The sequence below is a fragment of the Cheilinus undulatus genome, linkage group 15 (assembly GCF_018320785.1).
Source record: "Cheilinus undulatus linkage group 15, ASM1832078v1, whole genome shotgun sequence".
NCBI lineage: Eukaryota > Metazoa > Chordata > Actinopteri > Labriformes > Labridae > Cheilinus > Cheilinus undulatus.
This window is the reverse complement of record NC_054879.1, coordinates 17,034,456-17,057,861: the sequence shown is the minus strand read 5'-3', so window position 1 is coordinate 17,057,861 and position 23,406 is coordinate 17,034,456. Positions and strand designations below refer to the sequence as shown.

Below are 23,406 nucleotides of genomic sequence, written 5' to 3'. Positions count from 1 at the left end.
CTCGGATGTCAATGCAAGGTGTAAACAGGGTCAAAGAAGCATGTTATCCTGCAGGAAAAAGGGAATCTGGCAGCACAGGTGGGCTCCACCTCGACTCCTAAGCTGACCATGACCAGAACTACAAACCTCCAGCAGGATATGTGTCTCAACTAACAAGGGTAACGAGAGAGAGGGAACATTTCCTGTGTGATGTAATGTTTATAGCCTTCCTGTGATGTGCTCACTCCCACTGCCCCTCTCCCCTCTTCCTGAGTTGTATGAAATGCTTCACAATCAGAAAACAAGTCACAGTAATGCTAAATAGTTTAATGAGACTGTTATGGGAGAGAAGGCTCTGTGTTTGAGATTTGGTGTAGTGAATTAACTTTGGCGACTTCGCTTGATTCGTAGAGGACGGACAAGTTCAGGTAAGACAAGGTGTGAGGTCAGCAGCAGTGAGTGAATGACGAAGCATGCGTGTGTGTTATTTTGATTGTGTGAGTGTGTGTGTGTGGTCAAAACTGCCATGCTGACCTCAGGTGGGTATAAAGATTTTTGTTAAATTGTGGGAATTAAAATTTGTCATGTAATTTCCCCCCAATTGTCAAGGGACTGAACAGTTCAATAAATCCATGAATGCCTCCACCCGTGTCTGAAAACACTCCTCTTATTCCTTTTTTCTATCTATTCACAAACTTTGAAACAATTATAGGATGACAGCTCAAATTGGTTCACCTTGCTTTACTCTCCTTTGAAATTAGTTTTATTGACTTAAACTGCATCACATTAACTGTCTTTTTCAACTATTCAAAGTGGCAACTGAAAAGTTTTTCTGCCTCTGGTGCCTTTTTTGTTTTCTCTTTCTAGGTTTTTTAGCTCGTACTTATGCTTTAACCCGAGTCAAGCTGGACATAGAAACATGAAGCTATCTCATTTGTTGGCAGCTCCAGTTTGAGTTAACAGCCGCTGTCGTTGGTTTGTTTCCAGTAAGTAAAGGCTGATGTGACAAAGACTGGATGAGATCACTGCAGACTGACCTGAGATCAGCAGAGACGCCCTCTCCTCCAGCTCCTGTTCATTGGATTAAAGTTGATGACAAACAACGTCAACAAACACTCAGTGATTCTAGTAAGTGCTGCACCAAGGGCTGGATTTAAGGGAAGACTAAACAATCCAATTGGAAATGTCAAAACATGTTAAATCCTCGTTATAAACGTCAGCGTAGTTCACTTACCACTGATCTTCATCCAGAAACAACCTCAGAAGTTGATGTTAATTTATTTAGATTCTCAAACATTCCAGCATCAACCATACATACACTCCCATTAATGGACTTTCCTACATTTTTTCAGGTTTGCTGCTCAACGTAATTGAGCCTGATTGAGTAATAAACAAAAGTGTGAAAAAGTCATTTAAATTAGTAGTTGACCATTGAGGCAGGACCCAGGGGTGCATCATAAATATGTCCATTGTAAAAGTATTAGTGGAAAAATGTCCAACCACACATCTGTTTATTTAACTTTACACAATTTGCTATGAAAACAAGTACGTTTTTGTTTTTGTTTTCTTGAGATTTGAGATACACAATATTGTCAGTATGTTGTGGTATTGGCAGATAATATCCAAAAAAGTTCATTATGATCAGAAATTATGTTTTTTAAGTTTTTGCTGATATTTTCAGCCATACATATCGGTAGGATGTTCTTGCTTTGTGTTAATCTTCGCTCCTTGAACTTTAAAAGGGACCCTGCACAATAAGAAATATCAGCCTTATTAGACCTACATTAGTTTTTTGTAGCTGTTTGTATGTAGTCCAAAGAAACATGTTAGATTAAAACATTTTGAGAAATTTTGAAGAATAGATTGGCATAAAGGCTGCCACTCTGGGTATTGATGTCCTCTCACTGTATGTCTTTCAGATAACTCATTCATATCTGCAGATCTGAATCTTCTTTATTTTCCTCTTTACTGATGCTACACTCCGGTTTAAGTTTAAAAAGGTTTTAAGGTCGGCACTGTGTTGGACAAAGGACAATGCAACCATGTGACGTAATTGCCCTGAGTGTAATGCACAAAAATGGCAGCCTTCACGTGAATCTTTAATTTTAAAAGTTTTTCAGTATGTATAAATCTAGTGGGTTTCTTTGTGCAACTTAGAAGACTCATCGTTATTTATTCAGTCATTCAACCTTTATTAAATCTTATAAAATCACTGAGGGCATGCCCTCATTTTCAATGGTGTCCAGGGTACAAGCAATAAAATGCATTAAACAAAATGATACAAAGAACATCAACAGCACAGCTAAAAACAGCTGCTTCAGAAGCAAAACAGTTATCATAGTTTCAAGCAGACCAGTAGGAACATGTGTCTGCAGTTTAAATGTCTGTTGTAAAGGGATCCGTGTGAACGCAGCAAAGAAAGTGAGAGCATTTCTTCCAAAGTGTTTATCCGTGGAATCTCCTGCCAGGTCTTTGTAATGATGCACTCTTTAAACATGCTTGTTTTGCCCTTTCAGTCACATTTTGTCCCATCTCAGATCCAAACTGCAACATCTGTCATTAAATAAATTTGAATGGTTGAAAATTTTGAGAAATTTATAAAGATGCATGATATCAGTATTAGCAGATTCTAGCTTAAGGAAGTTAATAATCAATATTGAGAGATATATATAACAGATAAATCTGCTGCTATTATCGTCTATATTGTATTGTTGTTATCGTGTACAAATAAGTTTCAGCATCAGCTGTAATCTTTCCTTTGGTCATCCTCATCCCTTAAATTTCAAAGTGTTCAAGGACTGAAGCTTCAGTTCTGAACTACATTAACGTATCAGTATCTATCCCTATCAGCCCAAACTGATTTGGAATTATAAGCAGAAATCAATTACTTGATTTCTTGTTTTAGACTGGACTAGGCTAGGGCTGCTGCCAGGGAGTTTGGATCCCCAGAAAGATAATTACATAGAGCCCCCCCTTAGTTGGCCAGCCAAGTGAAAAGGTTGTGTCATTTTGCAAATATCTATGAATTTTACTATATTTTTGAACTATGATTTCCTTATATTAACGAGCAATGATTTTAGTATGGTCAAATTAAATTTAATTGTATTATAACCCTCACATTAATTTGTCTTTAGCCTATTCCCAAAGTATGACATTATTTTAGGTCCCTCCTGAACAAGATATCAACCATTCGGTTTTATTTATCTCCTTGTTTTCTCATGCCGACTGACATTTAGTCGCTTTTGATTCAATCATGACACACCACAAAGAAAAAGGATAAAACATGCTTGTTATTCAAGGCTTCTCAAGGGCTCCAGTCCTAAATGTGGGCCTGGAATCGGCACCCATTTTACCCCCTGTGCTGTGCCCATGCCAGTACGCGATGTATACGTTTCATATTCTTTTTAGTGGATTTGCTTGCTCATGTGACCATTCCTGGCATTAAAGATGTATTAAGCCCATACTCATGAGAAGGAGAAGATGGAGAAATGCACGTCTGAAGGACTTTCACTTGAAGATAAAAAATTAGTGGGGAAGGTGAGCAGGGAATCCAAAAAGCACCAATGCTGCAATATCCAAAAATGGCTTTAATTCTCTTTAATTGGGTGTTTAAAAGTCTTTTTAACATAATAACATATGGAATAGTTGAGTTAGAGTAACCAGCTAATACTACAGTAGTTTAATTTTGTAATTTATGATATATGGAAAGAATAAGACTGAAATCATCATGTTAAACAGAGTGGGGGAAAACATGGTTTAGTGATCATTTAAACCAGCTTTTAAATCAAATAAAAATGAAGTTTTCCATTTATTGAAGCTGGCATTCAGACAGAACCGGGCGTTAACACTTATACAGACATATTTTTAAAAAATGGAGTAACTGTAAGAGCTGAAGTCATTCGGAACAAAGGGTGTAGTGAAAATAAGACATTAAATCTGACATATGACAACTCTGAAAACTGGAACTACCCTAAATAGTAACAGTAGGATTAGGAGAATATTTGGCTCATTTTCTCCTTGAATTCTAGTCATCAGAATACTTTTTTAATTCTCCTTGGGGAATAAAACAAATACTGGTCCTCTCATAATTTACATTACTGGTTATTCCCTCTCTCTTTCATCCAGTGATACCTCCTAGTTGTCTGTACCGTGGAGTAAACGCTCAGAGTCCCCTCACTCCTCTCATATTTCCCCTAAATGGAGCTTGTGTAATCCCCTCGTCGTATCAGGACGCCCCCGGCCCTCGGTGCCCGGCCGGCTGCTCTTGCGCTCTCACCGCTGAACAAACACTCTGCACCGGGGCCTGTGCTCTCTGTGCCCCGCTCCTTTTTCCTGGAACAGCTCACACAGGATCATGGTATGTCAATAAAAGCATGCAGAAAGCCAAGCTGCTGAAATACAGCAGCTTTAAACAACTTTTAAAAGGTTTAAAATAGATTATAAAACTTTTTTTATTCTACTTTGCTTGACTTGAATTAATTTCAAGATATTACTTTTGCTGATAAACGATAAAATCGAATTAAGAAGATATCCAAAAGCCTTTAATCTGACGACTTTAATTACATTTGGTGACTATCAAACTTTAAAGCGAGTTTTTGCGCCAATTGTCATTAAATGAGCAGCCAGTTATCTGAGAATGTCCATTTAGCTGTCACAAGGTCTGATTGTAGCTGTCGAAGTGCTTTCCTGGTGTTTTTCCTGTTTGCAAATGCAGCCTCAACGATTCACAGGGAGGTGTTTGTGCATGGAGCTGATGTGCAGGAAAAGACGCTCTGCTGAAATGTGTCCCACAGAATGACTGACGTGTTTTCAACCGCAAGAAGCAGAAAGGAGGGATTTAAAAAAAATAAAGAAACTTGAAACTTCCACTGAGATGATGAGAAGAATGAAGGGAGCACGCAAACTTTATTTAAAAGACATTCAGCGTTGGTAGGAAGGGTAAAACATGCAGCATGGGACACGTTTTAAGTTAAAAAAATAAAAAGTATTTGTGAATTTTCTGCGGTGCAGAAAATAGTGGGGGATATTTCAGCCACTTCTAGACTTTACCTAGACACATGGAGAGATTATGGAGAGAAAACAAAACCACAAAAGACAAACTACCATCAAAATCCTCCCCAAAAGTTACTTTACGCAGTCCAAGGCTACATAGGAGGTGGTTATATATTTGAGGGATTTCTCCTTGGTCTGCAGCCAGTGAAGAAACCCATACACTTAAATATTTAGAGAAAGTTCCTGAGGGGCTTCTGCACATGTCAGTCTGTAAAATACATTTCCCTTTCAGCCGCCTCTGAATGTAATTAATGTAAAAGTTCAGGCTGCTGCAATAAACATCCAGGCTGTGCGTAAAGCCGCTGCGCCTTTGTGCGTGTGGATTCCAGCGCTGAGAGCGAGCAGAGAAGAGGGGGGGGATCGGACTCGTCAGTTACCCAGCCTGTGTTATAGCCTACCATCGCGATTATCAGCTAAGCAAACAGCCCCAATCCACAGCTGCTGCCTTTAAAGAAACCAACCTGATCGAATTAAGTCGTTGGAAAGTGTGAAAAGTTCGCGCGTTACCTGCGCGGAGCTGCAGCTGTCAGAGGTGTGCGCGTCAAATTAGAGGCCATTCACTAAAAGTTCTGTTTGCTGCAAGTGTGAATGTCAGTTAGGACTTTGAAGGAACTTTAGTGCACGTTAGAATAATGTTTCATTAGTGATTAAATGGCTCAGTGCAAGGACTAACAGCGTAAATATTAGAGTGTCATCCAAACAGTGCAAGAGAGGTTTAAACTTCTTCAGAGTCAAAAATATTGAATTTAATTTCCCTGATTGCTTTAGGACTTCTTTTGTGGATTATAAACAGTTTTAAAAACTTTACCTTCTGTTTATTTTTTTTTCTCTTTTTGTGCGTTTTTTCCATTTTTGCCATCTTGGAAAGCCCCTAAACCCATATGAATTTCCCTGGATGTAATGAAGCTGTTTTTGAAATATTACGTTACATTTTTGCAAGTAAATGCTTTTTTTTTTTTTTTTTTTTTTTTTTTTTTATTATCTCGTGCGTATTTCTGCTCTTTTGTTCTTTTCTCACTGCCATCTTGCCTTATTATGACATCTCTTTCTATTGTTACATGTGCCGGTAAAAGAGCCATCTTTTACTAGTTCTTGACCAACTTTTAGTCCATTTCATAATCCTTTAGATCCTTCTTTGATTCATTTTATGCGCACAGTGTGCACAAATGTACAAACGTTCACCATATCAGCTTTAGATGCAAGAAATAATCCTTATCTGTACATGTAAACAAACTTATTTAAACTTATGAACCTTGTGGTGATCCTGTGCGCCAATTTTACAGATACTTTGTCCATGTAGTGGCTGCAAATCCTCCTTTTACACCCCTGATAAATGATGGAGCTGCTGAATTCATCAGTAATATTCATTCAGGAGTGAAATCAAGATGAACAGATACGCCAGGCTTTTATTTCATGGGTTGTTTTTAGATTTTAAAGCCAAAAACCAAAGTTTGTTTGATGCTTTCCATCCTTCTCATGGTTATGTATCCTTAAGGATACAAACATTTAACGCCTGATTATGAAAATGAGGAAATCAAAATAATCTTTTTTTGGACAGCAGCTTATAAAACGTTTCTTAATCCACAATTTCCAAAGACAAAATCCCATCCAAACTTTTAAAAAGATAGAAAAAGAACAGAAAGTTGTTGTCAGTGTCTGCTGCTATTTTGAAGTTCAGGGCCTATTATTTGTGTCCATTTGAATTTTGGTGCTTGACCCAACCCCCCCTTTAGTGTTTCCTCCCTAATGCCCCTTCTCCCACCTCTTCTACCCATATCATGCCAAATAATTCCAAGAGAACTCCTTTAAAGTTGACAAAATAACCGAGTAAATTTCCCTAAAAGTTATTAATCTATCCTCTTTAAATGCTATATTTCTTACTATTAATGAACCAAAAATGTACTTGCATGTTTGAAGTTTATTTAGGTGTGAAATCAAACAGTTCGATGGCTGTGTGTCTGTTCCTTAGCTCTCCAAAGCAGATTTTCCGCTAGTGGGCGCTCGTGTCTTTCGGAAAAACTTGAACCTCATTGTATTGAACTCTGTGGAGACAAATGCATCTCTGTGTTTCAGTGCTGCAAATGTTTTCCTGATGGTTTTATTACGGGGTCATTTACAGATGTCCAAAACACGCTAGAAGAGCGCGTTATTATTTATCTGTGCGCAACAGAAGCATACAGCTGCTTTTGGTTAAGGTAGTTATTGATGTGAAATCTTACTTTTAAGGATAATGAATGAATTAAATGTTATGAAAGAAATGCTGTGGGTTTATTTAGTTTGATTTCGTCTGATTCAGCCACCTGCTTACTGGTAAAAGTGGCCTTAAAGTGCGATTCCTCCCATTCCGCTCACCACTGAACCAGTTGCCCCCCTTTGACGGACAGCTGCAATCCAACTGACTTACTCACCGAGGGACCAATCAGCTGCGGTTGTGGGCGGGGCCTGTGCAAAATCAGCCTTACCAAATATCCCCAGTCGCGCTCTTGCAGCTACTTTCCATCCAGGTTTCGGAGCAGCGCTGAGGCATCATCCGTGTACGCCGTGTGTGGGACGGATCTGTGGGAGCCAGCCGCAGCGCGTGCTTTGTTTTGGGGACCTCTACTAGTATGAGAACTTCCATTTCAGCTCCTTTGAGTTCTTTCATTCTCATATTTTGTCATTTTCTTGATTTTGACCATCCGACCTCATCTCATTTTTCTGCTGCTGTCACCCACAGTTTGTTGCTCACCACCAGCTGAAAGGGGAATATCTCACCATTCCACCACCAGCCATCTCTCTCTGCTTTTCTCTGCTCTGGATTTTGACTGCACTGCTGGGGGATTTATATTTCTATTGATTTCTATCTGCGCTGCGGACACCGCCACTTTATCTCTCTGAGGGATGTATAACAGCGGGGTGAATCCTGCTCTGCTCTGAACACGGGAGAATATTAACGCACTGTCTGCTGAATGAACTGCTGCCGTGCGCCCTTGCTTTTTGGAGCAGGAGATGCTCTGGCGCGTCTGATCGGGGCTTGTGGTCCGTGCGTATCCCCTCTGGATCGGGATATAAGGTGAAGCAGTCGCCGCGGAGAGCTTGTCCTTTCTTTTTGTGGACATATTTCTTTTTTTATTTTTATTTGGAGAAGGATTGAGTCGGAGGCGCGCAGGCTGCACCATGGGGGACTCGATGTGGAGATATTATTTTGGAGTTTTGTTTATTGCCTTCAAAGTGGACCTGTGCCGAGCGCTCATCCTGGAGTCCATCTACTGGAACACAACAAATACCAAGTAAGTGGAGCGCATTCTTGCGCGTAATGACGCGCTAATTTATGCTTTTACCTCATTTTAGATTCAAAAACGTAATTCTTTAAGGTTAATTTCGGTTAAGGTGGCACGTAGCGAACCTATATCCAAGGCCAAATGGCACTGTGTCACATACAGTGTTGATATGTAAATGCAACAGTCTTCAGCCCCATTTGATGAGCATTTGGCCTCAGTAGGAGGACTGTGAAGACCAAACAAAGCCAAAATGGATTAAGATGCAAACTTTAGCTTGAGTGTGACATGCAGGGAGATTTCAGCCTTAGATACCGAGCCAGTGGCTCAAGCCGAGCTGGTCATCGGCCCTCGTAGCGCCGTGCGCGCTCTCCAGTGTGGGGATGATTTCATGCCAGACTCCGTAGAAAAATCAGACACTTAAGTGTCGGCACAAAGCTTCAGTGCGTCAAATCATAAGACATTTGGCTGTTTATTTAAATCAGCTCAGCCTGCAACAAAAGAACAAAGAGTTTGGGCAGTTGCGTGGTTTGAAATTTAAATCCACCCTGGCCTCTTCCTCTTGTCTAAATAACGCAGTTTTGCAGCTTATTTGAACGCTGAATTTCCCATGTGCATTATTAAAATCCTACAGCAGCCTCAGCCCGCTCTGCAGCTCCACACACACATCCCCAAACTGACTTTATTCCTGAAAGCCGCCTCATATTCTAACAATTATCCTAAATAATTGAACCATCAGTCAAACATCTGCCAAGGTAAACGATGCCGTATTGCTGCTCGTTACGTTAGTGCACACTTAAATAGTCAAATAGATGGATTTGCTGTTTGTGCGCGTCGCCGTTGGGGAATACGTAGCCTATACGCGCAGAGGCCCCGCTCGGCTGTGCGTTACGGTGCCACTCAACATCACAAACCCGCCTCATGAGGAACCAGAGCTGCAGTTTCTGAAATGTATTCATTATTTATCATTCACGACACAATTCTGGCGCTTTTTAACCGATGTATCGTCGTGTCTGTGCGCTCTGAAATGGATTTTTGACGTTTAACTTTACGCATCGCCTCCTCCCTCAGAAAGAACTTGGAGCGGGCATCTTCTAAATCATTCTACTTTGTAACAGGTCCGGTAAAAATAGCAGAGCTTTGAAGCCGTTTTGAGCTCATTAACATTCCCTTTCATTCCCTCACACTTGTGTTTGTACAGGATCAGATATTATTGGACGTTATTTTTACCCTCGCTGGTATTAATGAGAGGAATTGAAGGGAAAATGGAAACATGACGAGGCGCCGGCTTCACGGAGCCACTGCTGCTGGGACGCTCCTGCTCGGGGCCTCTGATGCTCTGCACAGCACTTTGTGCACAAATAATGAAATAATGGAGCAAACAATGAGCTCATTTAGGCCACATTAGGATGGGAGATAGTTTGAGAGATGAAAACTTTGAATAAATAGGCTTCTGTTTCAAATGTAGGGCTGGGCAGTCATCGAGGTTTTATGATATATTTATATATTCCAAATTAGAGAGTAAGCACATAGTGCTTCCATCTTGTTTAGTCAAAGCTGCCAAGTCTATTGTTCAGTAAAAGAAGAACTACTACCAGCAACATCAGCATAGACCACAATGTCTTTAAATGTTTTCCTCAAATGGGGAATAATCATTACTTTTTCTCTTTAATTTATAAGTTAAAATCAAATTACTTTGACAGCTGTTCAAACTGCAGCAATGAAAATAGAAGTCCGTAATGTCCATTAATGGGCAGTTTATTGCATTTATTGGTAAAAAATTGCATGTAGACTCTTTTACATTGTATGAATTGCACAAATACGTCGGCAACTTTTGGATACGAGGCTCAAATCCTCGTTTTTGGTCACTTCCAGACACTATTTTGTAAATGTTGCCCGCGTACTTGTACAGTTTAGACATTTCAATTGCGTTTATTCTGTTTATTTTTTGAAGATTCTTAATAAACTGAAGAGTTTTATGCCAATGTGATACTGCGGCACCAAGTGTGTAAGTCCTAAACACACTATAATGGGCAATTTATTGCATTAATTGCAAAAAAAAAGCATAAAAACTCTTACAAATTGTCTGTTGGGCTTAAACCCCAGATTCTTGCCAGCTCAAGTCTTTTTTTCCAAATGTTGCAGAGATATTAGAGCAACTTAGTCATTAGAATGACCTTTTTTTAGGTTTATCTTAGAAGCAGTTGGATTTTTGATAAAGATAAAGCAATTTTTTACCTATGTGATACCACATAAACTCAAATCAAAGTCTTAGACACCCGGTAATGGGCAATTTATGGTTTCAATTGTCACAAATTGCATGCAAACTCTTCTACAATGTCTAGATTGCGCAAGTTTTTCTGCAGCTTTTGGAAAGGTGGTACAAATCGTTGCTACTTACAAGTTCCAGTCACTTTTCCAAATGTTGCTGACACATTTGTGCAATTAAGACATTGCTCTTTTCATGTTTTATGAAGTCTCTAGGCTTTCTGATGCTCCCCAAACATTAAAATTATGGAAATTAGATCATTTTGGTGTTTAAAGGTGTAGATGTTGACTATTCCCCAATTTAAGATGACTAGGACTTCTATTTTTGTTGCTGTTTTATTTGTGCTTTTAAGTTTGTTGCCATTTAACAAAAAAGAATAACTTGATAAGGTTTTTGGTCCATATTTCCCAGCCCTACTTAGCTATAGAAGCATATGTGTGAATGCATTCAGATCTTTATATTTCAGGGTTTTCTTTACCGTTTGTATTAGTGTTGAATAAATAGTGCATTATCTCTGACCACTAGTGGGCGATTATAAAGAAATCAGGCGCTCACATGGGCCCCTCGAAGATGTTTTTCTCCTTTTCCTGCCTTTTTTGTGTATCCATCCACCCATTCAAGATCATCTACTCCCTCCGTTCAGCTCCTGAATTTCCCAACAGGCCAAGAAAGGCGGTTAAACTCCTTTTTTTCCTGCTGATAAAAAGGTGTCTTTCTCCTCCTCGACACCCTGCTCTCAGCCCGGCGGGGGGCGCCGCTCTTTGTGACCGTTTCGTCACGGCCAAACTCTAACTCGCTCAATAATTCAGCTTTTGGCTCTGGTACAGGCAGAAAGCCTCTCTCTGTCTCTTGTGTTTCCTCGGTAAAACGCTCACAATGGAAACGCTATAATGGTCTAACAGGTGTCTGTTGTTGTGTTGTGAAACTCATAGAAATGAGAGTTACGTTTAGGTGTTTGCCTGCTGTGTGGTTAAATTCAGGATATAGAAAGGGAGGATTTGCTGCTTCATGTACAGGACGGAGATCTGGGTTTCATGCAGCACGCTCGGCCTTCTCGCCTCTTAACTGCCACGGCCATCTGTGTGCAGAGCGTGTGTCATGATGCTCTAATTTATGGTTTTACATCATTAAAGATACATTTTGATGTTTATTCGGGCTTAGGTGCCTCTCAGGACGCCTACTTCCCAGCCCAAATGGCGCTGTGTCACATATAGTGTTGTGCTGTGAGTTGATATGTTAATGCCACAGTGCATTCGGCCCCATTTGATGAGCATTTGGCCTCAATAGAGAGACTGTGAAGACAAAACAAAGCCAAAATGCTTCAAGCAGCAAACCTATTCACGAGTTTGACGTGCTGGGAGATTTTGTAGCCTTGAGCCAATGCAAAGTGGCAGATCACAGCAAATATAAACACTGCTAAGAATATTTTCTCAAAATTTGATGCTATGTATAGACGCAGCTTCTAGGCAGAGCCTTCCTTTTATATAAGTCTCAACCCAACAAGTCATTTGTGCTTTTTTTAAAACACCTTTCTCACAGAGCCAGAGCATGGAACCTCCATTTTAGAGCTGCACCAAATTAGTATGTCATTCCACTTGGCGTGTCAGTTTTGATTTGGGGGGAAGAAACAAAGAAAGGGGAGGAAAAGTGCGTCCCTGGAGCAAATATAGGCCTCGGGGCTGCCGCAAATGCAGCGGGCATTCCGGCGGAATTAGCATTGTGCATGTGTGCATTCTTTGCGTTCTGTCTGGGTGAGAAGTTCAGAGGTAAAAGGGCAGGGAGTGATATCATTGTGCGATTAGACGCCTCTTTCTTTGCAGGTTAAAACCCCTCTCTAGTGGCATTTTTTGCATGCAGAGTGAGAACAATGACTCCAGTTTGCAGCTAAAATAAATCTTTCACAGAAACTTAAAAATACTTTGGACTTTTCTCTCTCCAGCGCTCTTTGTTCTCTTTAATTTTCCATCACCAGGCTGGAGACGTCGATGACAGACCATGGTGGAAAATGTTGCTCTCATTTTCACACTTTTCATCCCTGATAGAAAACTGAATAAACGGCACACAAACTTTTTATTATCCCCTTTCACAGCTTGTTGACAGTCCTCATGGTGCCTGTTTGTGCGTGAGCCGGTTATTCCTCCTCGCTTGCAGAAAGAGAAGCCCAAAGCGTGAATATCTTTATTCAGCAGGTCAGCAATATGCTCCACAGCCCGAGTCGTCCCGGCCTCTGTGTGTCTCTGTTAGTTTGTGTTCCTCTTTGACTATTCAAGGAAGGATGAATGTTAGAAATGTGAAGGCTGGGCCGGTCTAATGCCTTTGTGCGTGCAGGCCGGGGGAGAGGATAAAGAAACACTCGGAGTGTGTGCGTATGTGCATGCTAAGTGTGTGCATATAGAAAAATCCCAGCGCAGGGCCTTCGGCTGTGTCGATTAAACCTCATTGTTGTTTGCGCTTTACTACTTTACTGCCCTTATGCATGAACCTTCCGAAGAGAAAAACAAGAGAATGACCCCACCACCTCGCCCTCCTTCCTCCCCCGATCTCCCCAACCCTTCTTCTGGTAATCCATTTTGTAGTTGGGAGGGAGAAACAAAAGCGAGGCCTGCTTTACATGGTTTATGTAAAAGGAGCGCTGCCTCTCCTCCACTGCAGTTCATTAAGAGATTACATAGAAGCCCAAAGACCCTTTGTGACCGGGCAGCGACGGGGGCACCTCTGTGGGTCCTTTTGTGAACATAGGGGGGTTAGAGAGAGAGACAGAGAAGGAGATGGAGGAGGGCGGGGGCGGCCAGAGAGATGCAGCTCCATCATGAATGACTGACGAGGCCTTGTGCTGTAAGGACGCCCTCCCCTCTTCCTCCAGCTATCCCTCCTTTTCCTGAACCCCCCGTGGAGCCTCTAATTTTCTTTTCTTCAGCTGAGAGAGCGAGCGACAGAGAGGGAGAAAGATCAGTGGTTTTAATTTAGTTACCAGTTTTCCCTGGCTCGAATTGAGCAGATGGTGGTATCTTTCTTACCCTGTACGCATTTATGACTTAAATGATTGCGAACTGAATGACTGTGCTCCTCATATTTGTATGTGTTACATTTATTCCACCCAAGTTAGGGTAACTTGAGCGTCTTAATGTAACAATGACTGAGAAGGGCACCCTGAACCAGGAAACACTCTGCCACTGCATTTAGCACAGCATTCATGCAATATTAAACTTGATCCACACGGACGGAAGCTCTCTTAATGAGTTGGTGCAAAAGTGTCTGACCACAAAACCAACTCTAGTACCAGAAACATGTGCAAAAGAACCTGAACAGGCAACATCAGATCACATTAGAGCAGCTTTTTTTTGTCTGAAAGCATGATGCCCAAAGGCATTATGCTTATGGAAACTGTGCAGATTAAAGGATGATTGCCAAATAATTCAAATGTGATCAAGTACTGTTTGCTTAAAACTAAAAATGTGCACTCTTAGCTCAGAAAGTAGCGCTGAAAAGGCTATTTTGGATTTTCAAGCTGAGACAACTCCACCTGTTTCAGTTCAGTCTTACAGTGAAGGCTAAGTTCTTTGTTTCTGCTGTATTTTTGTGCTCTACATTTTCCAAAATGACTATTTTCAGGAACACAAACAAAGACAAGTTTACTTCTTCACCTAAGCTGTACTCCCCTGTCACAGAATTCACCATTTTTTAAACTTTCTATATTTTCATTGCAGTTGAAAACACTGTTGGGGTGCTGGATTATGGCAAAAATAATTTTGATTGGTACTGGGATCCTAATTATTAAACACAACATTACATGCATTTATTTAACTTAAACATGCTTAACACGTTGAAAAAACTAACAATGAATAAGATAAATTAGTGAGAAACTTGTATCTACAAATAATGATATATAATGACAAATAAACTTAAAGATTTACTTTAATGTGAAAGTTGGTTTTACTCACTCATTGTTGCCGGGCAGATCTTTGTGTTTAGTTGTCAGGAAAACTCCCACTTTTCAAATGTTACCAACATGTTTGTAAAATTTTGAAAGTGTGGAGGAGTTTGCCTGCAATGTTGACTAATAAAAACATATAGAAAGTGAGCTTCTCTCACTTTTCACCTGGTAAAACTGCTTTTTAAAGTTTTGTTTTCATAATTGCAGGCTTTTCCTACAGTTTAATTGTCAAAAATTGCCGGCAAACTCCTGCAAATTGTCCGAATTGCACAAAGAAGTTGACAAAATGTGAAAAAAGTGTGTGGTTTCCCTTGCTCCTAACCAGTTATACTCACTTTTCTAAAAGTTGCCAACATATTTGTGCAACTAAGGAAGTCTGAAGAAGTTTGCCTGCAGTTTTTATGAATTAAAACATTTTCAGATGTTGGCCCCTCTCACTCTTCACCTATTAGAAACACTTGTCATGTGCTGTCAACATTTTTGCAGGCAGTTTGTCATGTTTAATTGTCAAAAATTGATGGAACACTCCTGCAAATTATCAATACTGCACAAATAAGTTGACAAAATGTGGAAAATACGTGTGTTGTCTGAGAATTTCTCTCTCTTCACCTGTTAAAAACACTTTTTAAAGTCCTGTCATCATATTTGCAGGCAATTCTTCCTGTATAAATGTCAAAAACTGCAGGCAAACTCCTGCAAATTGTCCAAACTGCATAAAGAAGTTGACAAAATGTTGAAAAATATGTACTTTCCCTTGCTCCTAACCAGTTCTAACCACTTCCAAAAGTTGCCGACATACAATTTGTGCAACTTAGAAAATCTGAAGAAGTTCACCTCCCTCCTCACATTTTGCAACCACTTTCTTAAGTGTTGTCAACCTATTTATGCAATTTAGACAGTACTGCCCTTATTTGGGTAATAGAACATGACTGAGTTCATAAAGAAAGATCATTTTTGGCAACCAAAATATGTGGAAATGTTGCCTAAGTTTTTGTACAGTTTTGACCGTGTGTAAGAGTTTTTTTCTGAAGGTTTTGATCATTTTTCAGAACTATCCCTAGAAAAAGTTTTTTTTTTTTTCCTTTTTTATAGTTTTGGATGTTTTTTCCTAAATACTTGTGCATCTTTAAGTTTTTTTTCACATAAAACACCTTAACCAAGTTGTGAAGGCGCCGAATATCTAATAAAGTCTTTCAAAAGCTGCTGACGATTGAGAAGACAGAAGAGCTGATGCAAAATGACTTTGCTGTCCTTCCTTTCTCGTTGGTAGCTTGGCAGAAACTTTCTGGTGCCCTGGACTGATCCTGATACCCCTGCCACATCAGTGTGTTTCCATATTTGCTCATAAAAATGACAAATTCATCATTTATGTCGTCTTTTAAAGGTGCATCTTACAAAAACACACGTCCAGCTTTGACGAGGGTCGATGTCAGTGAGAAATTAGGCCGAGAGTGCCGCCTCCGAGTTTTGACTGCTGGAAAAACCCTTGTTACATCAACCGACAGTTCAAGCAGAAAGTGAAATCCTGCCACGTTCAACTGCAGGCTCACCCTGCTGGGGTTATGGAGGTTGACGTGGCCTTTTAATGATTAGAAAATGATGATTAAGATTGTGTGCAAGTGGAAGAATCGGGCAAAAAAAAACTATAGAAATGAATCAGAGAGGGAGAGAAGAAAGCGTGGGGGCCCCTTGGGGGACGGAGGGTAATTATGTCTAGGCCAGCTCAGATCCCACAGGCCTGGATTATTGGATGAAAGGTGGGCCGAAGGCAGACACAACCAGAGAGGACGAGAAGGGGGATTGGGTGACACTCAACGTAAAGTCCTCCGTCTCTCTCGGCCGACAGAGGGCGAAAGCTGGGGCGCGGAGAAGAATCACAGTGGATTAACCCTCACTGTGCCTCGACCCGGCCTCTTTGTCTGCCGCCTTAATGAATCCTTGCATTGCAGCTGGGATTCAAACAGTTGCTCTTGATCTGTGGTGAATATTCAGCCTCCACTTTGAGCTCCGATAACTTCAGGGCCACAGGAGGAGAACAAGGACGGAGGGATTACGACTGAGCGGTCACCATGGCTCACAAAACCCCCCCAAATTACTGATAGAAATAAACATTAAGGAAGAGGTTATATGAGGATGGAAAGGTACGAAAAACACAGGAGAGAGTCATCACATTTAGTTTGTTTTTTACTGGCAACAGATGCAGCGGTCGTAACCTCTCAGGAAGCAGATCCCAGCTCCTCCTCCTCTCCCCTGTGGCTCCTTTTGCCCCAAACGTTTCCTTTTTCCTCCCCCAAACACATTTACACAAACCCAAAGAAAGACACCAAACCTAAAGGTGAAGCGAGCCGCTTCGAAGATAAATGAGGGAAACAGATGTGAGGTGGTAAACTTTCTGCAGGATTCACCCCGGGTGTCACCCACCTGTGCTTCTGGTCAGCTCATTCTGTCACACATGGTGAGAAAACAATCCTAGGGCTGGGAAATATATCAGTTTTGAGAGATACACCAATATACACAAGATAATAGTTCAAACAAAAACATCAATATCGATATAGCTTGTGTTAAATTAAAATAATGTTTCTAAGTCCTAGGCACGCTGTTTAAACTGCACAAATGCAACAGAATTTGGGGTGGGTCTGGAGAGGAGCGATGGTTCCCCCCTCAAGCTTTTCTTAAATATAGGGAAATATGTGGTGTTTTAAAATATAATCATGTGTATTTAAATAAAAACAATGGTGCGAAAATGATTAAACACAATGGATTTTAGTGGGAAAGAGTGGGAGAAACCCTAACTCCTTGCCTGTTCCAACCACTTTTCATATGTTTTTTTATCATAAAAATGCAGGAAAATTTGTTCAAATATGTTGGCAACCCACCTTACATAGTGTTGCCAACCTAAGTATGCAATTTATACATGTTCTCCTCTGGTTAGAAAATAACTTTGGAGGAGTCTGTAAGTTATGATTGTATTATTTTAGCTTTTGGTGTCCATGACTTTAATTTTGTCTCTATAATATCAAACATGTTTCATTATTATGGTTTGATTCTTTACTGGAATGTCCACATTGCCCAGCCCTTTCCTACTTCCACTTTCACCTCAGATCTGTGTCTCCATATTAGAAAAAATGAACTAAAAGTCAGTGTCCAACCTCTAAAGAGCTCCGACTTTAAAGAGCAATCTTTGTCAGAGGTCAGCGCTCTAAAAAGCTTTTTCTGAGAAGAGCAGCGAAGGCCTTTTGTTAGCAGAAAATTGCAGCTGTCTGATTTTACCGCCTCATCTTCTTAGTCTTATAAAATCCTCTTTTTAAATGTATCTGAGTGTGGCGCAGATGTAGAGGCAGTGAGTTCAGCACCTGGGGCCGTTCTCACCCTCTGCCAAATGGGCCGACAGCGAGCGGCGAGGAGAGAGATGGGGGTTTTAGCTGCGTCAGCCTCATCCTGTAAACTCTTCTTCTGCTGTTTTAGCTGTGTTTGTTTAGCAGAGAGATAAACAGCGATGAGAGGGGGAGAAAAGACGAGTGCTACTGTATCTTCTTTTGCTTTCTTTACCTCCGAGCTGGTTTATTCTGCTGAGTCACGCTTCATGAGGAGCGTAAGGCTCGACGTAGGGACGGACAAATAGTGCACGACATGACAAAAGAGAGAGAAGAGCAAACATTGTTCTTTCATTTCCATCTTTTATTGTTTAAGTTAATAATTTACCTGAATGTTCAGAAAGCACAAAGTGAAATTTAATTACCTTGTTTTTTTTTAAATAAAGCTAAGAAAATATTTGATTAATCTTCATTAAAATCAAACAACACATTGATTAATCCACTCTGCGCTTCATGTCTTTACTGTATTACATGAAGTTTGTCCCCTTTTTTCTATTTGATATCTTATTAACATTGTTTTAATCTTGTAAAAGAGAAGAATCCAGCGTTTTCCGCTCTTCTTTAATAATTAAACACCCATTAATATGTTGTTTGATCAGCTATTAACTCTATCTCCTTGCTATTTTACAGTTACATGAAGTTTACCAGCTTTTTTTGCCTCTTATTAACATAATGTTTACTCTCTTAAAGCCTCATAAAGTCATATTTGAATGTTTGACCCATGTCAAATTGAAGGATTTTCTACTTTTTTAATACATTTACCTGTTAATTTACAATAGCTCTTTGTTGTTCACAGTTTACATAGTTTTACAGGTTTGCATCACTTTGTATTGATATTGAACATTGTTTAAAGCAGTATCATTTGTATTTAATTGATTAAGCCGTGCAACATGTTGATTAATCGACTATCACCTCTTTGCTATTTATCAGCATTTTTGCTACTGAATATTACATATAAATATTACTGTAGTCTCTTAAAAGTGTTATACAAACATATTTGATTGCTTCAGTCTATTTTAAAAATGGCATCAGCTTTTGCTTCTTTCATAAAAACAACTTAATTATGGATTAACTGGCTCTTAGCTCTTTGCTATGGAACAGTTAAGATCAAGTTTGACAGCTTTATGCCACTTTATATATGTTTTGAATTGTTTTAATAATGCAAAAGAGAAGGATTCATCTTTTTGTATTTTTATAATGATTAAAAACAATGTAAGACATCGATTAGTCGACTTATAGCTTTAACTCTTTGCTATATTACAATGAACATGAAGTTTTTTTAATCATTTGATTCAAATATTACTTTTACCATTGCACTGGCTTCTCCACAGTCTTTAAAAGTTCAATTGTATTGCTCTAATCCACTTAAATAGAATCAGCTTTTTCCTTCATTTTTTAATTAAAGAAAAAAAAATAATATTTTGATCAATTGACTATCAGGATCTCATATATGATATAAACAATATTTGCTTTGTAACTACAAATCATTTAATACTTTAAGCAAACTGTGATTAAGCTCATTTGACATTTTAATGTCGTAAAAGAGAAGAAATTCAACTTTTGATGCATTTTCATGAAAAAGAAAAGCTCACATGTTGATTAATTGCCTGTTAGCTCACTGCTGTGCCTTGCTTAACAAGCTTTTTAGCTACATAATATAATTTAAGAGTATGCTATTTTTTAACCACCACAAGTTGGATTTTATGTTTTTAAAATCTTATTAAAGAGAATAAATGAGCATTTTAAAATGCAAGTAACCCATCACCATGGTGATTAATTGGCTCTTGGTTTCACCAAGTTTGCATTAAGTAGCATATAAATGATTTTTGTTACCTTTTTACTAGCTTATAGAGTCATACATGATTATTTAAGCTATTTATTCTTTTAAACGAGATATTTTTGTTTTATTTATTAAAAAGAAAATGATCATCGGACTTTTAAGTTTTGGTTTTGTAATGATAAGCATGAAATTGGGTTGCTTTTTCACTTCACTGTACACTTCAACATTTAATAATTACATAAATTATTTTTTAACTTGTTAAAGAGAAGAATTCAGCATTTTATACATTAGTTTTAGGTTATTGGACCATTAGCTTTTTTGCTGTACTATCGTTGCCATAAAGTTCAGTTGATTTGTTGCTACAATATATGATTGTATGTGGATTGTTTTAATCTTCTAAAATAGAATAACTGAGCTGCTTAATCATTTAAAGCTAATTAATATGTTGATTTCCAGACTAAAAGCTTTGTTTTTATGCAACATAACAATAAATGTGAAATTATACTATCTTTTGCAACATAGACTTTCTTTAAAATATTCTACCAACTCCTGTAAAGGCTGACAAAGTCAGATATGGCTGTTTAAAGCGAGTTGTTTTCAAGAAATCAGCTGTTAGGGCTTTGTATTGCAGAACTGTTTATGTCATCCTGTTTCGGCATTATTTACAGTTCATTTGCCAGATTTAGTTGGTTTATACGACAGGTTTTTCCTATTTTGAAAGAATAGAACATTTATGATTGTATCGTGATATTTGAAATGTGATTTTAGAGAATAGCTTTCTAGGAGTTGAGATGTTATGACTGTAAGGCTTTAGTTGCATGTTTACAGAGTCATTTCATGCACATGTAACTTTAAAAGTACAAATACAATCACATAAAAGTTCCACTTGCAGGACATGACAGGGCGTTAAAAGGCTAACTTTATTCACTGAATCAGTTATATAGCCTCTAGATGACTTAGAGTAAATGAATCTCAGTTCTGTTTTCTTATCTGTCACTACATACTTCACTCCTCTCTCCCATTTTGATTAATCAGCCTTTGATGCTTTTAACATCCAGACGAGCAGCAGACCTCGGTGATAAACGGCTCTCGGCTCTTTGCTGCAAGAATATTTATGGTGCAGGGAGTCTTCCTAAAGAAGGAGGCTTTTATTTTGAGGAAGACTAGGGGAGGGGTGAAGGGCCAAGTGTGCCTTTAACCGGGCTGGGGGGCCCCGGTGGAGGAGGGTGGGGAGGGGTCAAACACATTTACAATCATGAGACGGCGGAGCAGGCTTTTATTTGTTGTCCGTCCCTCCCTCTCTGTGTCCTTTTATTCATCCTCTCTGTCCACGCTGGAGCTGCATCCTCCTCCTGTCTGTGCTGGGGTTGTCATCCAACATGTGTGTACACACTGCAGTGTAAAACGCTCAAAATATGGACTTGAAGGAGGTGGTTGGTGCATCAATAAAAGGAAAGTGTGACTTTTTGCAGCTGAAGCACATTTAGCAAACAAGCGATGACGTCTTTTTATTAGCACGCCTAATTTAGCACCCAAGGCTGTTACTAGAACTCTTCCAAGAGTGCTTAAGTTTAGAAAAAAGTTGTTTAAAACTCCTTTTCCACTGATAAAACCCTGCTTCCTCTTGTTTATCTCTTATCTAGCTTCCAAGATATGAGCTATCAACTGTGAAGCAACACAGCGTTGAACCCTGTGATTCTGTAGTCACTTTTTCCACAAGTATCACCACTTTATGCTCGACATCTTGACCTATAATATTGGAATAGCTGTAGCAGATAGAAACCTGCATACATTTGTTCTTTCTTTTGTAGAATTTCTTGTTTAAATTTTGCCATAAATGTGAATGAAACCACTCCTGTCAAACCTGCCATTTCAATGTAGCGTCTTTTTACCTGTCACAAATCTCCCAGCGTGAGAGAAGGCAGCAGAAAATCCTGAATGAGTGTCCAACTCTGCCATCTCTCCTCCTCCTTGTGTTTTCAAAGACACCAACCAGAATAAGTCATATTTAGCCTTAATCAGCCTCTTGGCAGCTCATCGTTAAACCCACATTTAAAGCACAGTTTTATCTCCTCTGACAGTGTTATTGAATGCTTTCATTATGCAGCACTTTGCTGTAAATCAGCTGGCTCAAACACAACAGTGTAATCGAGACGATGGTATTCGTCTTGTTTTTTTTGCCCCTGGCTAAGGCAGAGCTCATTTTTTGAATTGTAAAGACAGAGAAAGAGCAGGATGTCGCCTTTATGGTTCCAAATATCAGATTTAGACATGCCGAACAGGCCCACACGCACACAGCGATCATATGTCACAGGAAGATATTTCCTCTTTCATTTGCATTTTTATTGATTTTACATCAAACCAATTTGTGTTTTTTTGTCAAATGCTAATTTTAAATGTTTCCTTACATAAATGACGGGCTTAAAATGATAAGTCTCCCTGCATAACAGCTGGAAAGAAGTGATCCGCAAATTTAATCGGTGAACAGAAAGTGCAGAGAGCACTTGTGATGCTTAACTTTCAGGGTTTGCCATGTTGGTTTATTCAGAATTCACTCGTAACCACCTGTCCGCACGCTCACCGGCAGCATGGGCATGTCATCAATCAGGCAGTGATAGAAGTAAATGGTCTGCTACAGATGCATGTCTCTAACTCTGCTTGCATCTGCTCATATTTAGCCCCAATTTTCACATAGTCCTTCTGCATCGCGTTCTGTCTGCATTGTGCAATACATCGCAGAATTGCCTGCTCCACTCTGCTCCAGTAGAGTCTTTATTAAGCCTGCATCAAACTGCACTGTGTAGATCAACCCAAACAGGAAGTCATGCACAGAAATGCACACAGCATCTAGTCAATTTCAAAATAAAACAACCCCTGATCGTTTGTCTCACCCCTGAATCCGTCAAAACAGGAAGCAAACAAGCAGCCAATCAACCTTTTCAGTGCAAAGAAACATGCTGTTTATATGTTTTTCTGCATGATCCTCTGCTCTGCTTTTGTGGACTTTATGGGCAAAGGTGCATGCTGTCATTTGAAGCAAGGTCAGATTCTGTCTTGAACATGCTGTGCACACAAATCCTGGGAAATTTGCAGGTTAGAGGTTTGATATCGGATCATGACAAAAGGCTCTGTCTATTGGGAAAATGCAGCTTGTTTGGATGCTACCGCACTAAACGATTGATAAAGAGGCACTAAAAACCTATGCAATTCAGAAAACATTGCATCAGAGATGCTATCAAAAAGTTGCAGAAAAAAGCCACTAAACTGCCAATACCAGTGTTTATACTGGCGTTACTGTCTAGCACTTGATTGTATTGTAATTTGTAAAATATTTGGATAGTATTCATAAAGGAAATACAATAAATGCCAGTTAAAATGTTTTTATAATATGAGCTTTTGCAATAAGCAGATTACAAAGGTCTGAATTAATCACAGTAAGTAAGAAAAATGATTTTAGCATTGCTCTCACAACATGTTCATGCACTCAGAGAGCTATCAGCAACCCTCAGTGCTGAAAATTTTGTGCTAAAAATGCTTGATTTAGATTTTGCAATATGTTGCAAACAGGTAAATCTGAAGTTAAGATCAGATTGAGATTGAAATAGTCCAAAATCAATTCATTATGATAGTAAGAGTCAAATGTTTACTGATCATATTCAAGCCTGAAGAAACTCAGAAGCACTCCACCTGTTAACCACGCAGGCCAGTGCCCCTTAACTTACTGAGACTCAGGACTGACTATCTGCTTCTTAATGACCCAG

General features: G+C 39.4%; 1 protein-coding gene across 1 annotated transcript in view; it reads left to right on the top strand.

Moving 5' to 3' along the window:
• The first annotated feature begins 7,535 nt into the window (after positions 1-7,535).
• The window catches only part of efnb2a (ephrin-B2a), a 51,178-nt gene continuing 35,307 nt past the window's right edge, over positions 7,536-23,406 (top strand). The window contains exons 1-2 of the mRNA XM_041807064.1: positions 7,536-7,635; positions 7,748-8,300. Of these exons, the coding sequence (XP_041662998.1) occupies positions 8,188-8,300 (113 nt within the window). The 5' untranslated portion in view covers positions 7,536-7,635; positions 7,748-8,187. The remainder of the gene's footprint in view (positions 7,636-7,747; positions 8,301-23,406) is intronic.